This window comes from Mobula hypostoma, chromosome 28, assembly GCF_963921235.1.
Source record: "Mobula hypostoma chromosome 28, sMobHyp1.1, whole genome shotgun sequence".
NCBI classification, from domain to species: Eukaryota; Metazoa; Chordata; class Chondrichthyes; order Myliobatiformes; family Myliobatidae; genus Mobula; species Mobula hypostoma.
Genome location: NC_086124.1, coordinates 24,280,570 through 24,297,085, shown reverse-complemented (window position 1 = coordinate 24,297,085; position 16,516 = coordinate 24,280,570). Strand labels below are relative to the sequence as shown.

Below are 16,516 nucleotides of genomic sequence, written 5' to 3'. Positions count from 1 at the left end.
CGAACTGGGTCTTCCTTTATCACTCAACTAGATTTAACTGCAAGTCTTAAAGGCAGATTAGCTTTGTTTGTCATGTTTATGTCGAACATACAGTTAAATGCGTCATTTCCATCAATGGCCAACACAGTCCAATGATGTGCTGGGGGGTGGTGGGGGTCACACTTCCTGAGGCAACAGCTTACTCACAATTTACTAATCATAATCTGTATGTCTTTGAGACACAGGACAGTGTTCAGGTACACCACAAGAAACTGTTGGCTGTGTTTATGGAAGGGAAAATGAGGGATGTCAACGAGGAAGGTGTGGAACAGTAAAATCTGGGGTTGACAGCAGCATGGGTGGGGGTTTTGCCAGGTGGAAGGCAGGATGGAGTGGATGATGATCAGCTCGTGGACAGAGTTGTTTTTTGTGAGCATGCCACATGTGTGATTTAAAATGTAGGGAGTTAACAATGTTACATACCCCATAACTGGGTTGCCAAACCAGCAGAAATGGACCACTTAGCTGGAGTCTGGAACTAAGAAAGTTTTATTAAAGAAATAAGTAACACAGTACTCTAATCGTAAGGATATAAATGCAACGGGTTAGCAATGATAAAACACACATGTACACAGAACTAGGATAATAGGAATCAATCAAGCTCTGTCGCAGTCTCGGGGTAAAATGATCAGTCTCAAGTGACGCAGAGTTCAGTTCAGCTGAGTACAGTTCGCAGTAATCGCTGTTGTGCCGTTGGGGAGAGAGAGAGAGAGAATATGCAAATTCTGATTCAAACAGACCTTTGTTGTTCGCAGTTAGCTTTCGGGCGAACCGTTTTAATGTCTTCTGTGGTCACTGACTGTGACCCCTCTGTTCCGGATACGACCGTTCTTCCGCGGTGAACCCAGCACCCAGGCAAGGGCGGATACACACACCAGGTTCCCGCCGATCCTACCTTTTCACCCTGTGCATCTATGGTCAGTTCCCACGACCAGACCTCCAAACTTTCACCAACTTGCGGGGGCACACCGCACTTTCAGGGTCTCGTTATCTCGTGATCTTGTGGTGTCTGTCTTGCCTTAGCGAACCTGTTCCTTTTATCCCCCTGCTGGGGTATCGCCTGCCCATCAAACTTCAAACAGTTCAGGTTCAAAGCAACTGGTCTGTCAATACTCGGAACCGTGTCTCTTTTCGTTAATCTCTCTCCTCTCTCAATAACATTTTGAACGCTTCTCCATTTGTCTCTCTTATCTCTCTCATCAGCATCAATCTTCTGGTAACTTGGTTTTTCATCACAACAACAATATCAAGTCTACAAATTGGTTCCGGTTCAGACACTTGGAGACAAATAGAGTCACTGTTTGAGACTGAGGCAGTGTTGGGGACTAGCAGCAAAAACAACTGAGACCAACTATTTGCTATGAAACACTAAGAAATGGTGTTTAGGGCTGTTTCAGGATTTCAGCTTCAGAATTTTATTTATTTATTGTGATACAGCATGGAATTGGTCCTTCTGGCCCTTTGATACGCACCACCCAGCAGTTCCCAATTTAATCTTGGCCTAATCACGAGAAAATTTACAATAACCAATTAACTTATCAACTGGTACATCTTTGGTATATGGGAGGAAACCCATGGGGCGTGGGGAGAACATATAAACTCCTTATGGGCAGTGACAGGAATTGAACCCAAGTCGCCTGTACTATAAAGCACTACACTACCGTGCTACCCCATCTTGATCTTTAACAGTTCAGACCAGGAACTTGGTGAGCATTTTCATGAACTGTTTCCTCTCACAGACGGCATGGTAGTGTAACTCTTTACAGTGCCTGTGATTGGGGTTCAATTCCTGCCGCAGTCTTTATGGCATTTGTATGTTCTCTCCATGACCCCATGGGTTCTCTCCCATATTCCAAAGACGTATACATTAGGGTTAGTAAGTTGTGGGTTGGCGCTGGAAGCATGGTCACACATATAGCTGTCCCCATCTGTTACTTATTTTTATACACACATTCTTTTTTCTCCCTCTGTCCCTCTGAATATACCCCTTGCCCATCCTCTGGGTTCCGCCCCCCCATCTTTCTTCCCGGACCTCCTGTCCCATGATCCTGTCGTATCCCTTTTGCCTATCACCTGTCCAGCTCTTGGCTCCATCCCTCCCCCTCCTGTCTTCTCCTATCATTTTGGATCTCCCCCTCCCCCTCCCACTTTCAAATCTCTTACTCACTCTTCCTTCAGTTAGTCCTGACGAAGGGTCTCGGCCTGAAACATCGACTGCACCTCTTCCTACAGATGCTGCCTGGCCTGCTGCGTTCACCAGCAACTTTGATGTGTGTAAACTCGTTGTGCTTTGCCTTTAATTATACTTTGTAACATCACTGGCCATTGCTCTTTCGGCCACCCTAAACTCAGAGCAATAGTTTCGAAATCTGGAAATGTTTGTCCACTTCAGCTTCATTAAATGGAGGAGCCAAAATAACCTCACCACTGGCAATAAACTGTTTCTTAGTACAAGAAGACTGATTCCCGGACTTTAATTTCTCCATCTCTAGCTCAAATTTCCTCTGGTTTTCAGCTTCTCTATCTTTAAATTCCCTTATTTTATGGGCCACACTAGCCTCGAATTCCTTCTGTTTATTTTCAGCTCCTAACCGACTTCTTTCCAAATCAGCTTCTAATTGCTTTAACTTTATTTGTTTCAAGATGTAACTGCATTTCCAGATTACTCATTGGAAACCTATCTAGCACCTCATCATCAAACGTTTTCAAACTAATATAATGCTCAGCGATTTTTCTTTGTATTAAAGCCTTTGTGGCATTCTTTGTAATCCCTTAATACAGGGGTCCCCAACCTTTTTTGCACTGCGGACTGGTTTAATATTGACAATATTCTTGCGGACCGGCCGACCGGTGGGGGCGGGGGGGGGCCGGGGAAGGGTTGCCAACAGACAAGAGCAGTAGTCAAATACGTTGGTTTTACCCCGAGAAAGACTACAATGACCATGAAGCTTTACGCGGGCACCAGTGCACATGCGTGTACGTGCCGATTTTTTTCTACAAATTATTTTTGGCAATTCTGTTGGGGGGGGGGGGTTGTTGTTAATCACGACCGGAATATAGGTGATAAGTGGCTAATACACTCAATTTCGTTTCTAAAAGGGTTTCTCTAACGAATTTAATATTAAACACAGTGCATATTTTCCTCGCATGAATATAGTGATGTCAATTATCAGGGAAGGACAGGGGAGCTTGAAGTAAGTATTGAACGAAGTGGTAGAGGCAGGTTCGATATTATCATGTAAAGAAAAAATGGATAGATATATGGACAGGAAAGGAATGGAGGGTTATGGGCTGACTGCCGGTCGTTGGGACTAGGTGAGAGTGAGAGTTCAGTACGGACTAGAAGGGCAGAGATGGCCTGTTTCCGTGCTGTAATTGTTATATGGTTATATAAGTCAATAGCATCATAACATTTTAAGTAACGTTTGGATATTAAACACACAGCACATATTTTCCCTGTATGAACGTATAAAATCATTGCAACACACCAATATCGCTGAATCAGTGGGAACCCTGGGCTGACTACTTGTTCCCTACGACAAGACGGTCCTATTGAGGGGAGATGGGAGACAGCGATACTCGAAGGGGGTTCCTTATGTCCAGTCTATTCCGCAATTTAGTTTTTGTTATATTCATCGCAGAAAAGCCCGCTTCGCAGAGTTATGTTGGAAATGGAAGCAACGTTTTCAGTGTTTTCGTGGCTATCTCAGGATATTTAGCCTTGACTTTGATCCGGAATGCCGACAGAGATGTTATGTCAAACTTGCTTCTCAGCCCGCCGTCATTTGCAAGCTCGAGGAGTTGATCTCCTTCCCGCGGTGACATGGATGACACACGGGTAATGACCTCACGTGCGTTCAATCTCAACAGTGGCCGTGACAGGGAATGCGGGAAGGTGCAGCTGACTCATATCGCCAAATCATATCGTTTCCTCAGGGCCCGGTAGTTGGGGACCCCTGTATTAGCCACCTTTTTTTCCGGTCGTGATTAACACTCCCCCCCCACCCCCGAACAGAATCGCCAAAAACCATTTGTAGAAATGACTAGTCCTGACGAAGGGTCTCAGCCTGAAACGTCGACTGTACCTCTTCCTAGAGATGCTGCCTGGCTTGCTGCGTTTACCAGCAACTTTTATGTGTGTTGCTTGAATTTCCAGCATCTGCAGAATTCCTGTTGTTTGTAGAAATGAAATCGGTACATACACGCATGCGCACTGGTGCCCGCGCAAGGCTTCATGGTCATTGTAGTCTTTCTGGGGTAAACCCAACGTTTTGACCGCTCCTCTTGTCTGTTGGAAACCCTTCCCCCCGCCACCACCCACCCCCCTCCCCCGGGTCGGCCGGTCCGCAAGAATATTGTCAATATTAAACACAAAATAATCTGTAGATGCTGGGTTCAAAGTAACATAACATAACAAAAGTCAGCTATTGCATCCGGTGCTCCCGGTGCGGCCTCTTCTACATCGGTGAAACCAGACGCAGATTGGGGGACCGCTTCGTCCAGCACCTCCACTCCGTCCGCCACAACAGACAGGATCTCCCGGTAGCCACCCACTCCAACTCTGCTTCCCACTCCCATTCAGATATGTCCATACATGACCTCCTCTACTGCCATGATGAGGCTAAACTCAGGTTGGAGGAGCAACACCTCATATACTGTCTAGGTAGTCTCCAGCCCCTTGGTATGAACATAGAATTCTCCAACTTCCCTCCCCCTCCCTATTTCACTCTGCCCCCTCCCCCAGCTGCCTATAACCTGCCTCATGGTTCCGCCTCTTTCTTCTACTACCCATTGTGTTTCTGCCTATGACGTCGATGCTTCCCCTCCCCCACCCCTTTGACCTTCAAATTACTGGTCTTTCAACCGAACCTACAAGCATTCTTCAAATCCTTCCCCCTCCTTCATTCTTCAGTCCTGACGAAGGGTTCCGGCCCGAAACGTCGACTCATCGTTTCCATTGTCAATATTAAACCAGTCCGCAGTGCAAAAAAGGTTGGGGACCCCTGCTATAAATAACTGCCATCAGGATCCTTTTACCCCTGCGATTTCTTAGCTCAACCCATAAAGATTCTGCACCTTCCGATCCTATATCACCTCTTTCTAATGATTTAATATCATTTATTACCAATAAAGCCACGCCTCCCCCTCTGCCTACCTTCCTATCCTTCCGATACACCGTGTATCCTTGGATGTTCAGCTCCCAGAGACATGCATCCTTTAGCCACGTCTAAGTGATGGCCACAATATCATATCTGCCAATCTGTAGCTGTACGACAAGATCATCCACTTTATTCCTTGTGCTGCGTGCATTTAAGTATAACACCTTAAGACCAGTATTTGGTACTTTTCGCTTTAATTTCACTGCAACTTCATTGCACTGCAACTCATCCCAATGGCTACAAATTTGCCCCATCACCTGCCTGTCTTTCCTGACATCTTTACTGCTCACTATCTTAGATTTATTTCTGTTTTCCCCTTCCTCCGTTCTATCATTTCGGCTCCCATCCCCCTGCCAAATTAGTTTAAACCCACCCTAACAGTTCTATTAAACGTTCCCGCCAGGATATTGGTCCCCTTCGGGTTAGGTGTAACCTGTCCATTTTGAACAGGTCATACTTCCCCCAGAAGAGATCCCAATTATCGAAGAATCTGAAGCCCTGCCCCCTGTACCACTCTCTCAGCCACGCATTCATCTGCCTAATCCTACTGTTCTTGCCCTCGCTAGCACGTGGCACAGGTAGCAATCCCGAGATTACTACCCTGGAGGTCCTGCTTCTCAGCTTCCTTCCTAACTCCCAGAAATCTCTCTTCGGGACCTCTTCCCTTGTCCTATCTATGTCACTGGGACCAACGTGTACCAAGACAACTGGCTGCTCGCCCTCTCCCTTCAGAATATTCTGGACCCGATCCGAGACATCCCGTACCCTGGCACCTGGGAAGCAACACAACATGCAGGTATCTCTATCAGGCTCACAGAATCTCCTGTCCGTTCCCCTGACTATGGAATCCCCTATGACTACCACATTCCTCTTCTCCCTCCTTTCCTGCTGCACAACAGCACCAGGCTCAGCGCCAGAGACCTGGTCACCGTGGGCGTCCCCTGTCAGGTCATCTCCCTCAACAGATCTAGAACAAGATATTTGTTCTGACCCCTGTAGCCTAGGGATGACTACCTCCCTGTAGCTCCTGTCTATCACCTCTTCACTTTCCCTGATAAGCAGTAGGTCATCTCGCTGCAGCTCCAGATCCCTAACACGGTCTCTGAGGAGCTGCATCTCGGTGCACCTAGAGCAGATGTGGCCATCAGGGAGGCTGGAGGTCTCCCAGGAGTCCCACATCTGACACCCTGAGCAAAGCACAAACCCAGCATGCATGCTATCTAATTCTACAGGAATGAAACGGGAAAAATAAGTCTGCTCACCCACCTACCTTGCCAAACAGATGAACTTTTTAAACCGTTAGCTCGTACCATTAGCTGTGTGAGCCCCGCTGTTCCTGTCTGTCTGGGCTGATTCGCAAAAGGGGAAGGGCAGAAAAAAAAAGAGTTGGTGCCTTGCTCTCGCCTCTTCCCGTTTACCGCCGAAGCCCGTTGAAGCCAAAGCCCTACACTCTGCTACCACTCACTCCGCTGCCCGCTGTATAGGGTGGTCTCTTTTTTAAACTCTCCGCCCTGTCCTGTTATGTCACGTGCCTGCGCAGTCTCGTCCTTCTTGCACTTGAAGAAGTTTTTAATAAAACTGCCTTCCTTCAGAATTCAACTACTACGCCGCTCTGTCGTCCTGATCCAAAAGAAAGCCGTTGGAAGCAACCTTCCTTTTTAAACTCATATATCCAATGACTTCTCCTCCACAGCCAACTGTAGCAATGAATTCCACAGATTCACAACCCCTTGGCAAAAGAAATTCCTCCTTATCTCTGTTGTAAAAGGACATCCTTCTACTCTGTGTCTGAGCCCTGTGGACCTAGACTCCCCTAGTCTAGGAAACATCCTCTCCACATCCACTCCAACCAGGTCTTTCAATATCCAGTCAGTTTTCAATGACGTCCCACCCACCCCTCCCCCATCCATCTAAGCTCCAGTGACTATAGACCCAGAGCCTTCAAATGCTCCTCATGCATTAACTCTTTCATTCCCAGGATCATTCTCGTGAACCTCACCTTGGACCTCTCCAATACCAATGCTCTGGATTGCAGTATTTCTTCTGCAAATACAAAAAAAGAAAGAAATTATAATAAATAAGAATAAATATCAAAAACGTGAGCTGAAGAGTTCTCGAAAATTAGTTCACTGGTGGTGGCAACATTTCAATGATGGGGAAGTGAAGTTCAGTGAAGTTATCCTAAGGCTCTTGTACCTTCTTCATGATGGCAGCAGCAAGGAGAAAGCATACCCTGGGTGGTGGGAGTCCTTAATCATAGATGCTGCTTGACTGCAACATCATCTCCTGTAGATGTGCTCAATGGTGGAGAAAGCTTTGCTCAGCAGCTTCTGAGATACTCGATCCACCCGTCTGGCACCAGCATTCATTCCACCGTCAAAGTCACTTGGATCACATTTCTTCCCCATTCTGATGTTTGGTCTGAACAACAACTGAACCTCTTGAACAGTTCTGCATGTTTTATACATTAAGTTGCTGCAATATGATTGATTCGTTAGATATTTGTACGAACGAGCAGATGGCCACGGAATGTACGTGGAGTGTGAGAGGTTTGAATGTCTGAAGAAGCTGCTGCTCAAGTTCTGGCTGCACGTCATGCTTGTGCTCATCAACTACAATCACGCAGTATTGTGGGGGGGGGCGGCGGCGGCGTGGTGGGACACTCAGATATCTCTCAGTAGGCTCGTTCCTGGGCCTAGCCAAAATGGCCATTCACGGGTCCAGGCAGCAGGCAGTCAAGGTCTCTGCTTGAGCTGACTAACTATCCCTCTTCCAGTATTATATTCATGCAAATGCTTCCACGAGCACAATAGGGGATTTCTGAGAATGGTGCAACACCCCCTCACCCCCCGCCCCAGGAACTGAGTGATTTGTAGACTATAGTAATTGTACTTTAATTCAAAGTTGTTGTTAGTTTTGTAAATCCCTGACCATTGTGTGCCTTTTGTATGTTGTAAAATAACAGCATGATCATTTGGCAAGAGTCAAACACTAAAATACTAAACAGGAGTCACATTTGTCTGAAATGCAGGATAACGTGCAATTTGACTCATTGAACACCTACCCAGGAAAAAATTATTACCAGCTACCCTGAGAAAAGAAAATGGTAATTTACAGAGGCAGTAGTTGCAAAAGTGAGGAACTGCAGATTTTGTGCAAAACAAACCTTTTATTCTCCAAACAGCAGAGACTTATTTTCTGCTTTAGATGTATAGAGTTTTTGTATCCATTGATTTAATGATGAGCTTTAATTTACAACAACAGTAATGGCTCACACACCCAGAAATGCACCTCACCAACTTCACAAAGAGAAGTGAAAATTGGGAAATTGGTGGTAAGGAAATGGTTTACGAAGGCTTTATGGCACAGCAGAGCAGAAGGGCAGAAGTAGGTCAGTCTGGAAGAAAATTCTGAATAAAACGTTAAGCCATCTGAGATATTCTGCACCTTCCTTTAATTAGCAATATGCATAGTGCTGACCTTAGTGCATAACACAGTTGCAAGAACAAGATGAAGACACTGAAGGTCATAAATTGTAGGGAGGACCCTGTGGGCTGTTAAGTTTCTGACAATTACAATAAGTGTCCTGGTTTTTCCTTCATTTGTCAGATACTAACATATAAAACAAACTATACCTTTGTACTTTTAACAATTTACTGGATCCAAGGATTTAATTAACCTTCTATATATCATGGATAAAGATTCAGCATTCAGCCTGGGCTCTCAGCATGTTTGCAATAATCCATCTTAGTTTCAGGGATGTTTAATAACCCATCCCTGTGTGCTGTGGGCAGACAAGAGGCTGCCTCTGGCATTTTCATGGGAATTGATAAGACACACAGGATTGATTTTTTTTTTAAAGCATTGACTGATGTAATTGAATTCCTGTGTGTATGTATAAAAAAGGCTATGACTATTATTCTTTGGAGGACTTGGCGATCTCACTGTTAGCGAGTGATTCTACCTTGTCCATGAATAAAGGTAGTCCCTAATCATTTCAGAGTCCCTGTCCAATGTATTTGTGACCAACTTGAATTGAATTTTCATAGCAAATGAATTCCCCTAACAGAGATGCAGAATGGTTGAAGAAGCAGATGTGTCAGACCACTGCAGCACAGAAAAAGGCTCCTTTGCCCACCTAGTCTGTGATGAACTGCTATTTTATCTAGTCCCATCGAACCACACCTGGTCCATAGCCCTCCATACCCCTCCCACCCATATTTATCCAAATTTCTCTTAAATGCTGAAACCAAACCATCATCCACCATTTCCCTTGGCAGCTTGTTCCGTCCACATTCTCACCACCCGCTGTGTGAAGAGCTTTACCTTAAACATTTCACTTCCACCCTTAAGCCATAACCTCTAGTTCTCAGTGGAAAAGGCCTGCTTGCAACAATTTCACCTACTTCCCTCATAATTTTATACACCTCTCTCAAAACTCCGTTGGTCTCCTATGCTCTAGGGAATACGGTCTTCACCTATTCAACTTTTCCTTCTAATTCAGGTCTGCAACTTCCAGCAACGTCCTTGTAAATTTTCTTTGCATTCTTTCAGTTTTATTGATATCTTTCCTGTAGGTTGGTGATCAGAACTGAACACGATACTCCAGCTTAGGCTTCACCAATGTCTTGTGCAACTTCACCATAACATCCCAACTCCTGTACTCAATACTTTGATTTATGAAGGTGAATGTGCCATTCATTTTAGGACCCGACCTACCTGTGATCTTATCTGTCTGAAGGAGATTGCTGCTGCATTTAGCAGACGGTGCATTAAAATGGACGACTGCCAGATGAAATAAAAGATACCAAAATTCGAAAGCGGAATTTGAAATCAATGCCATAAGATGGAAGAGAATGATGCATTACAAATCTGAGTGCACAAAACTGCGACAAAGCAAGGTACAGACCACTGGGAAATAATGCAGGGATTATTTTTTCATTGAGAAGGAGTATTGATCTGGATTATCAAAGAGCTCCAGCCAGACTGTAGCAACGAAAAACATAAGTAGAGTCCAGCTGCTGTGCCAAGTATTCCTATAATCAGCCCACAGATCAAAACAGCAATCTGGTTTGTATCCAGTCCTTCAGCACGACTTTGCTCTTCTGGTTCTGTGAACAAAGCACACAATTATTTTTTAAGCAAGGAACTAGTTTTTAAAATCAGCTTGAACAAAGATGAGGTACCACAACTAAATTGTCCTCTTGGGTTTCTCGTGTTCCCCATTCTCAGCTGAAAGTACTTTTCAACAGGTATAGATGGGATAAATGCAAGCAGGCTTTTTTCCCTGAGGTTGGATGGGACTACAACTGGAGCTCATGGATGAAGGGTAAAAGGTGAACATGAGGGGAAACTTCTTCACTCAGACAGCTGTGAGAGTGTGGAACAAGCTCCCAGCAGAAGTGGTGGATGCGAGCTCGATTTCGGTGTTTAAGAGAAGTTTGGAAAGATACAGGGATGGTAGGGCTACAGTCAAAGGGAGTGGGCAGATTAGATGGGGCAAAGGTCCTGCTTCTGTGCTGTACTTTTCTGTGACTTTATGATTAAATGACTGTGAACTAACAATGGCACAGTAACGCAGAGGTTGGCACAACACTTTACAATACCAGTGACGGGGTTTAATTCCTGCAGCTGTCTGCAAGTAGTTGGTATGTTCTCCCCATGATGGACTGGGTTTCCTCCAGGTGCTCCAGTTTACTCCCACAGTCCAATGATGTACCAATTGGTAGGTTAATTGGTCATTGTTAAAAATCAGGAGCTGCTGAGCAGTGCGGCTGGAACGGCCCTTTCCAAGCTGCATCACTAAAAAAAAAAGCAACATGAGCAATGGGGTTGATCGACATAAAGCCCAAATAGTCACGTTGCATCCTTCACGTTCCACTGGGAATTGCTGAATACTGAGTGTAAGCAGGAACCTGGGCTGCTTTTCCTCCCACTGGCCTAACAGAGCAACAAGAGGGTTAAAACCAATCTCATCCAGGATGGAGTGCTTCAACACTACCCCTCATTAGTGAATCTATTGCTAGGCTCCAGCTCGGGTTGGAGTGGTACAAGGCTAGCTGAAATGTGCTAACGGAAGCTTGTCCTTGTACTTGCTAAAATCCTGATCTCAACAACACTTCCACTGGAAAACACTGTCAGTCAGCACTGCAGGCAATGAGCAGGATTTCAGAGATTAGCTTTATTTGTCACATGTACATTGAAAGATCAAAACATCAGTTTTGCATCAAATCATATCAGTGAGGATTGTGCTGAGGGCAGCCCACAAATACCGCCATTCTGCCGGTGCCGACAGAGCAAGCCCACAACTCAGTAACTTTAACCCACTCTTAGGAATGTAGGAAGAAAGCAGAGCACTTGGACAAAACCTATGCGGTAATGGAGAGAACATACAAACTCCTTACAGACAGCAATCGAACCTCGATTTTTGTTGGTGTTGTAAAGCACTGCGCTAACCACCATGTTACTGTGCTGCCCTTTATCATTTACCCCAGAGCATTTCAAAGTTCAAAAAGTAATTTTATTATCAAAGTACATATACATCACCATATACAACCCTGAGGTTGATTTTCCTGTAGACATACTCAGCAAATCTATAGAATAATAACCATAACAGAATGGTTCAATTCTCTTACCCCAGTAAACTACTTTTTCCTCTTTGCTGATGTTATGGAGCACTCTACAAGAGTATACGTCACCGTTTGCTGGCTGGATGTATGTGTAGTGGAGCACTTGAAATCGCCAATCTTTGCCAAATGAGAGGTGTGAGGAGTTAACTTCGCCATTGACAGGCTTCTTGTTCTTCTGCAACGTTACAATTACGGCCGGTGGGAAAAAGCCGCTGGCGAAACAGGTCAAAGTGTTTACCTCCCCGAAGACAGCTGGTTTCTCTGAGTACAGATAGAGCTAACCGATTTCTAAAACAGTGAATTAAGGATTTTTTTGTAAATGTCAATTGCACTGGATGATGATTAATATCTATTAATCCACTTCAGTCATATTTTCTTTCAAAGTTCTAAAGTTCAAAGTAAATTTATTATCAAAGCACATACATTTCACTATATACAGCCTTGAGATTTGATTTCTCGTGGGCATGCTTGGTCAATCCAATAACCATAAATGAATCAATGGAAGACCACACCCAACAGGGTGGACAAACAACCTGTCTGTAAAACACAGCAAACTGTGCAAATACAGAAGAAAAAATAATAACAAGAAATAAATAAGCAATAAATATCAAAAATATGAGATGAAGCGTCCTGGAAAGCGAGTCCATAGGTGTGGGAACATTTCAGCGATGGGGCAAGTGAAGTTGTTACCACTGATTCAGGAGTCTGATGGTTGATGGGGTAATAGCTACAGTGTTCCTGAATATGGTGGTGTCAGTCCTGAGGCTCCTGTACTTCTTCATGATAGCAGCAGCAAGAAGAGTACATGATCCACTGTTTACTGGGACTGCCGACTCACTGCCGGCAACACAACCATAGTGGGAAGATAGCGAACCAAGTCCATGTAATTCCCTTCAGCAATGCCAACAATATAAAATTTACTTTTGAAATTCAGTGTTTCTACAGAGTAAAGAAGACAGCCAGAAACATTCTACTGCGAGCAGATGTATTGGAAGCTTGCTAATCATCTGCCATTTGACAATCAATGTTCATATCATCTATTTGATGGAGCCATGGAACTAACTGCCAGTAGTATCCTAATACAACAAAGGATTAATTATGCCAGTGCGCCACAGTGCCAGCCATTTGTGCACACGCTCTTAACTCAAATTTCTAATGAAAGTAGTCAGTGAAATGGATCTTAAGAAGGCAGGAAATGTTTAGACCATACTTGGTGTTTTGGGTTTAGTTCTGGTCGCCTCACTATAGGAAAGATGCAGAGCTTTAGAGAGAGTGCAGAGGATGGTGTCTGGATTAGAAAACATGTCTCATGAGGATAGATTGAGTATGCTAGGGCTTATCTCGTCAGAGAAGAGGAGGATGAGCAGTGACTTGATAGAGGTGTACAAGATAATAAGAGGCATAGATAGAGTGGACATCCAAAGACTTTTTCACAGGGTGGAAATGGCTAATATAATATGGAATAACTTTGTATTTGGAGGAAAGTACCAGGAGAGGAGTCGGGTGGTGTAACATCGGATGAAGAGTTTTGAGTTCAAGAGCTGGGTGGTAATGTTGCAGCTCTATAAAACTCTGGTTAATGGGTGCATGGAACACCCGGCCAGGGGTGGTGGAGGAGGTGGATAAATTAGGGGCATTTAAGAGAGTCTTAGAGAGGCACACAGATGAAAGGAAATTGGAGGACTGTATAAGTGAAAGGGTTAGGTTGATCTTGGTGTAGTTTGAAAGGTCATCACAACATGGGCCAAAGGACCTGTACTGTGAGCTAAATCCATACTGGGGACGCTTTATTGGACTGATGGTAGTCAGTACACTCAGCTGCTCACGTTCCTATCTTGACTCACCGTTTGGGGGAAGAGAGTTGTTGGTTAATAACATCGCCTCGTTCATCAGGTACTTTACTCATGCGAGCACATTTCCTGCTAATAGCTTATCCATAGGTAAACGGAATGGGTCTCAGCCAGACAAGTGAAACTGAACACTCGGTAATGTGGTGTCATAGTAAGCAATACTTCTCTCCTGGGTCTTCAACTCAGCTCCACCCTTTGGCAGGCTGGGATCATCTGTAACGAAGAAGGTGATGCCAACTTGTCTGTCTCTGAAAAAATAAAAAGATCATTGTAAAAAAAGATTTTTAACTCACATTATCAATTCTTGCATCTAATGTTTAAACAACACATACAATTAGGTACACATATTCAATACAAATATCTAATTAGCCAATCATGTGGCAGCATAAAAACATGCAAAAATGGTCGAAAAATTCAGTTGGCACACGTCGTAAATGGTGTGGCGTATCCAGGGACAGAGGAACCTCAGTGTAGAAGGGATGGACACACAGTAAATGATGGGGAGTGTCAAGGGATAGTGGGACTTCACTGTACAAGGGCAAAAGACACTATCCATAGATAGTGGGGAGTGTCAAAGGATAGAGGGATCTCCGTGTACAATGGTAGGGCAAACACTGCTTATGATAGGGAGTGTTGAGGGATAGAGGGATCTCAGTGCACCACAGTGTATGCGGGAAGGCACCATGAGTGGTGAGGAGAGCCGGGGTTCAAATGGACTTCCGTATACAAGGGTAGGAGAGACTATGTGACTGGTGAGGAGTGTCGAGAGACAGAGCGACTCGGTGTTCAAGGGTAGGACACACACCATGAATGGTGTGGTGTATCCAGGGACAGATTGTGTAGAACGGTAGGATGTACAGTGTGAATTGTAGAGGATGTCGAGAGTCATAGCGAACCTGGTTTACAAAGCTAGGGCACACACCGCAAATGCTGTAAAGTATTAGGGAACAGGGGGACCTCAGTGTAGAAAGGCTGGATACACACAGTGAATGTTGGGGAGTGTCAAGGGACAATGGGACTTCACTCCACAATGACAGGATACACACACACTGTGAATGGTGGGGAGTGTCAAGGACAGACCAATCTTGGTGTACAACGATAGGACACACACTTTGTGACATCGACTGCAAGGTTGTTGTTGCGACACCACTCAACCAGCTGATCTTTCTCAATCCTGTATGCATCCTTGTCAACTTCTAAAACTGCAGCCTGATGTAGATATTGCTGTTGTCCAGGTGCTGCAAGACTGAGTGGAGAGCCAGTGAGAATGTCTCCACTGTAGACCTACTGCAGAAGTTTCAGGCCAACATGTTGAAGCTTGAAGTGGATGAGCTACTGCGGCAGAAGACCATGAACATGCACTCAGTGGCCACTTTATTAGGTACAGGAGGTTCACAGACCCAAATCCTCCCCAGACCCTATCAAAGCAGTCACTGTCACTCAGCAAGGAAATAGGCTGGTTGTTCACATGTGAGATGATCTCGCAAACAGCACCAAAGTAATGTCTGCAAAATGCTCTTTGGTGAAGCTAACAGAGATTAAAAGTAAAGAATAGAAATTAGTTTTATTTGTCATATTGTTACATACCTCAAGGAGGTCTTGTCAGAATGATGTAATGGTCTTTTGGAGGTCACCTGATGTAATTTTCCTGCCGATGTGAGGTCACGTGGTGACCTGTGCACCACGGTTATATAAGGGAAGACCTCAGATGACGCAGTTAGTTTTTTATTAGTTTTTAGTTTTCCAGCTAGAATGTTAGTGCGTCTCTGTTTCTGTTGCGTATTTATTTTATGACGCAGTTTCATTTTTAAAATGGAGTGTTATGTTCTGTTGCAAGGTACCATAGTGCTGGACTGACAATTTTTGCTAGATGTGTTGATGTACCTTTTTCCAGCAGTACTGGAGAGTGAAGACTTTATCGAAGTACAGGACCCGAAGGATTAAGAGAAGTTGGTATCGTTCGGCAGTATAACAAGGGATCAACCTTATTGAGTCTTCATTGAAGATAACGACCTGCATTGTAGATAATTCTTGCCAAAAGAGCAAGGAAGTTCATGCAAGGTTTGCTCTCTAGAAATTAAGGTCAGTTGTTTTAAGCCATTTATTTCCTGCATCGTGAATCCTTTGGACAGAACCAATAGGAAAGTCGCGTCTATGAAGAAATCCTTTTTCCAGACAAGTCTCTCCCCATTTAAATGTATAAATCTGTTGGACTTTTGAATTTACCATTTTAAGAACTGTATTTGACTTTACTGCTTTAAGAACTGTTTTCGCATTTAATGCTTTAAGAACAAGTGACAGCTTGTTGAACGGCCGCATAGCGGTTAACTTCCAGTTAAAGTTTTTGTTTTTTTTTATTGTTTATCCATGTTTAATAAATGTTTGGTTGTTTTTATATAACCTGCCTCGATTGATATTCATTGTTGCTGGTTATGTAACAATTTGTGGGGGCTCGGCCAGGATATGTTCCGATTCCGGTGTCTTTAGAGAATGCGAGAAAACCTGAGGTATTGGGGATTGCTAGGAATTTGGATATTTAGGGAATTACAAAGAATACTACAAAGGCTTTAATACAAAGAAAAATCGCTGAGCATTATATTAGTTTGAACACGTTTGATGATGAGGTGCTAGATAGGTTTCCAATGAGTAATCTGGAAATGCAGTTACATCTTGGAACAAATAAAGTTAAAGCAATTAGAAACTGATTTGGAAAGAAGTCTGTTAGAAGCTGAAAATAAACAGAAGGAATTCGAGGCTAGAGAGGCCCATAAAATAAGGGAATTTAAAGAAAGAGAAGCTGAAAACCAGAGGAAATTTGAGCTAGAGATAGAGAAATTAA

General features: G+C 44.1%; 1 protein-coding gene across 1 annotated transcript in view; it reads left to right on the top strand.

Moving 5' to 3' along the window:
• LOC134338960 (deleted in malignant brain tumors 1 protein-like) overlaps positions 1-15,986 on the top strand; it is a 52,260-nt gene extending 36,274 nt beyond the window's left edge. The window contains exon 5 of the mRNA XM_063035182.1: positions 15,572-15,986. Coding sequence (XP_062891252.1) covers positions 15,572-15,621 — 50 coding nt within the window. The 3' untranslated portion in view covers positions 15,622-15,986. The remainder of the gene's footprint in view (positions 1-15,571) is intronic.
• Positions 15,987-16,516: the final 530 nt, after the last annotated feature.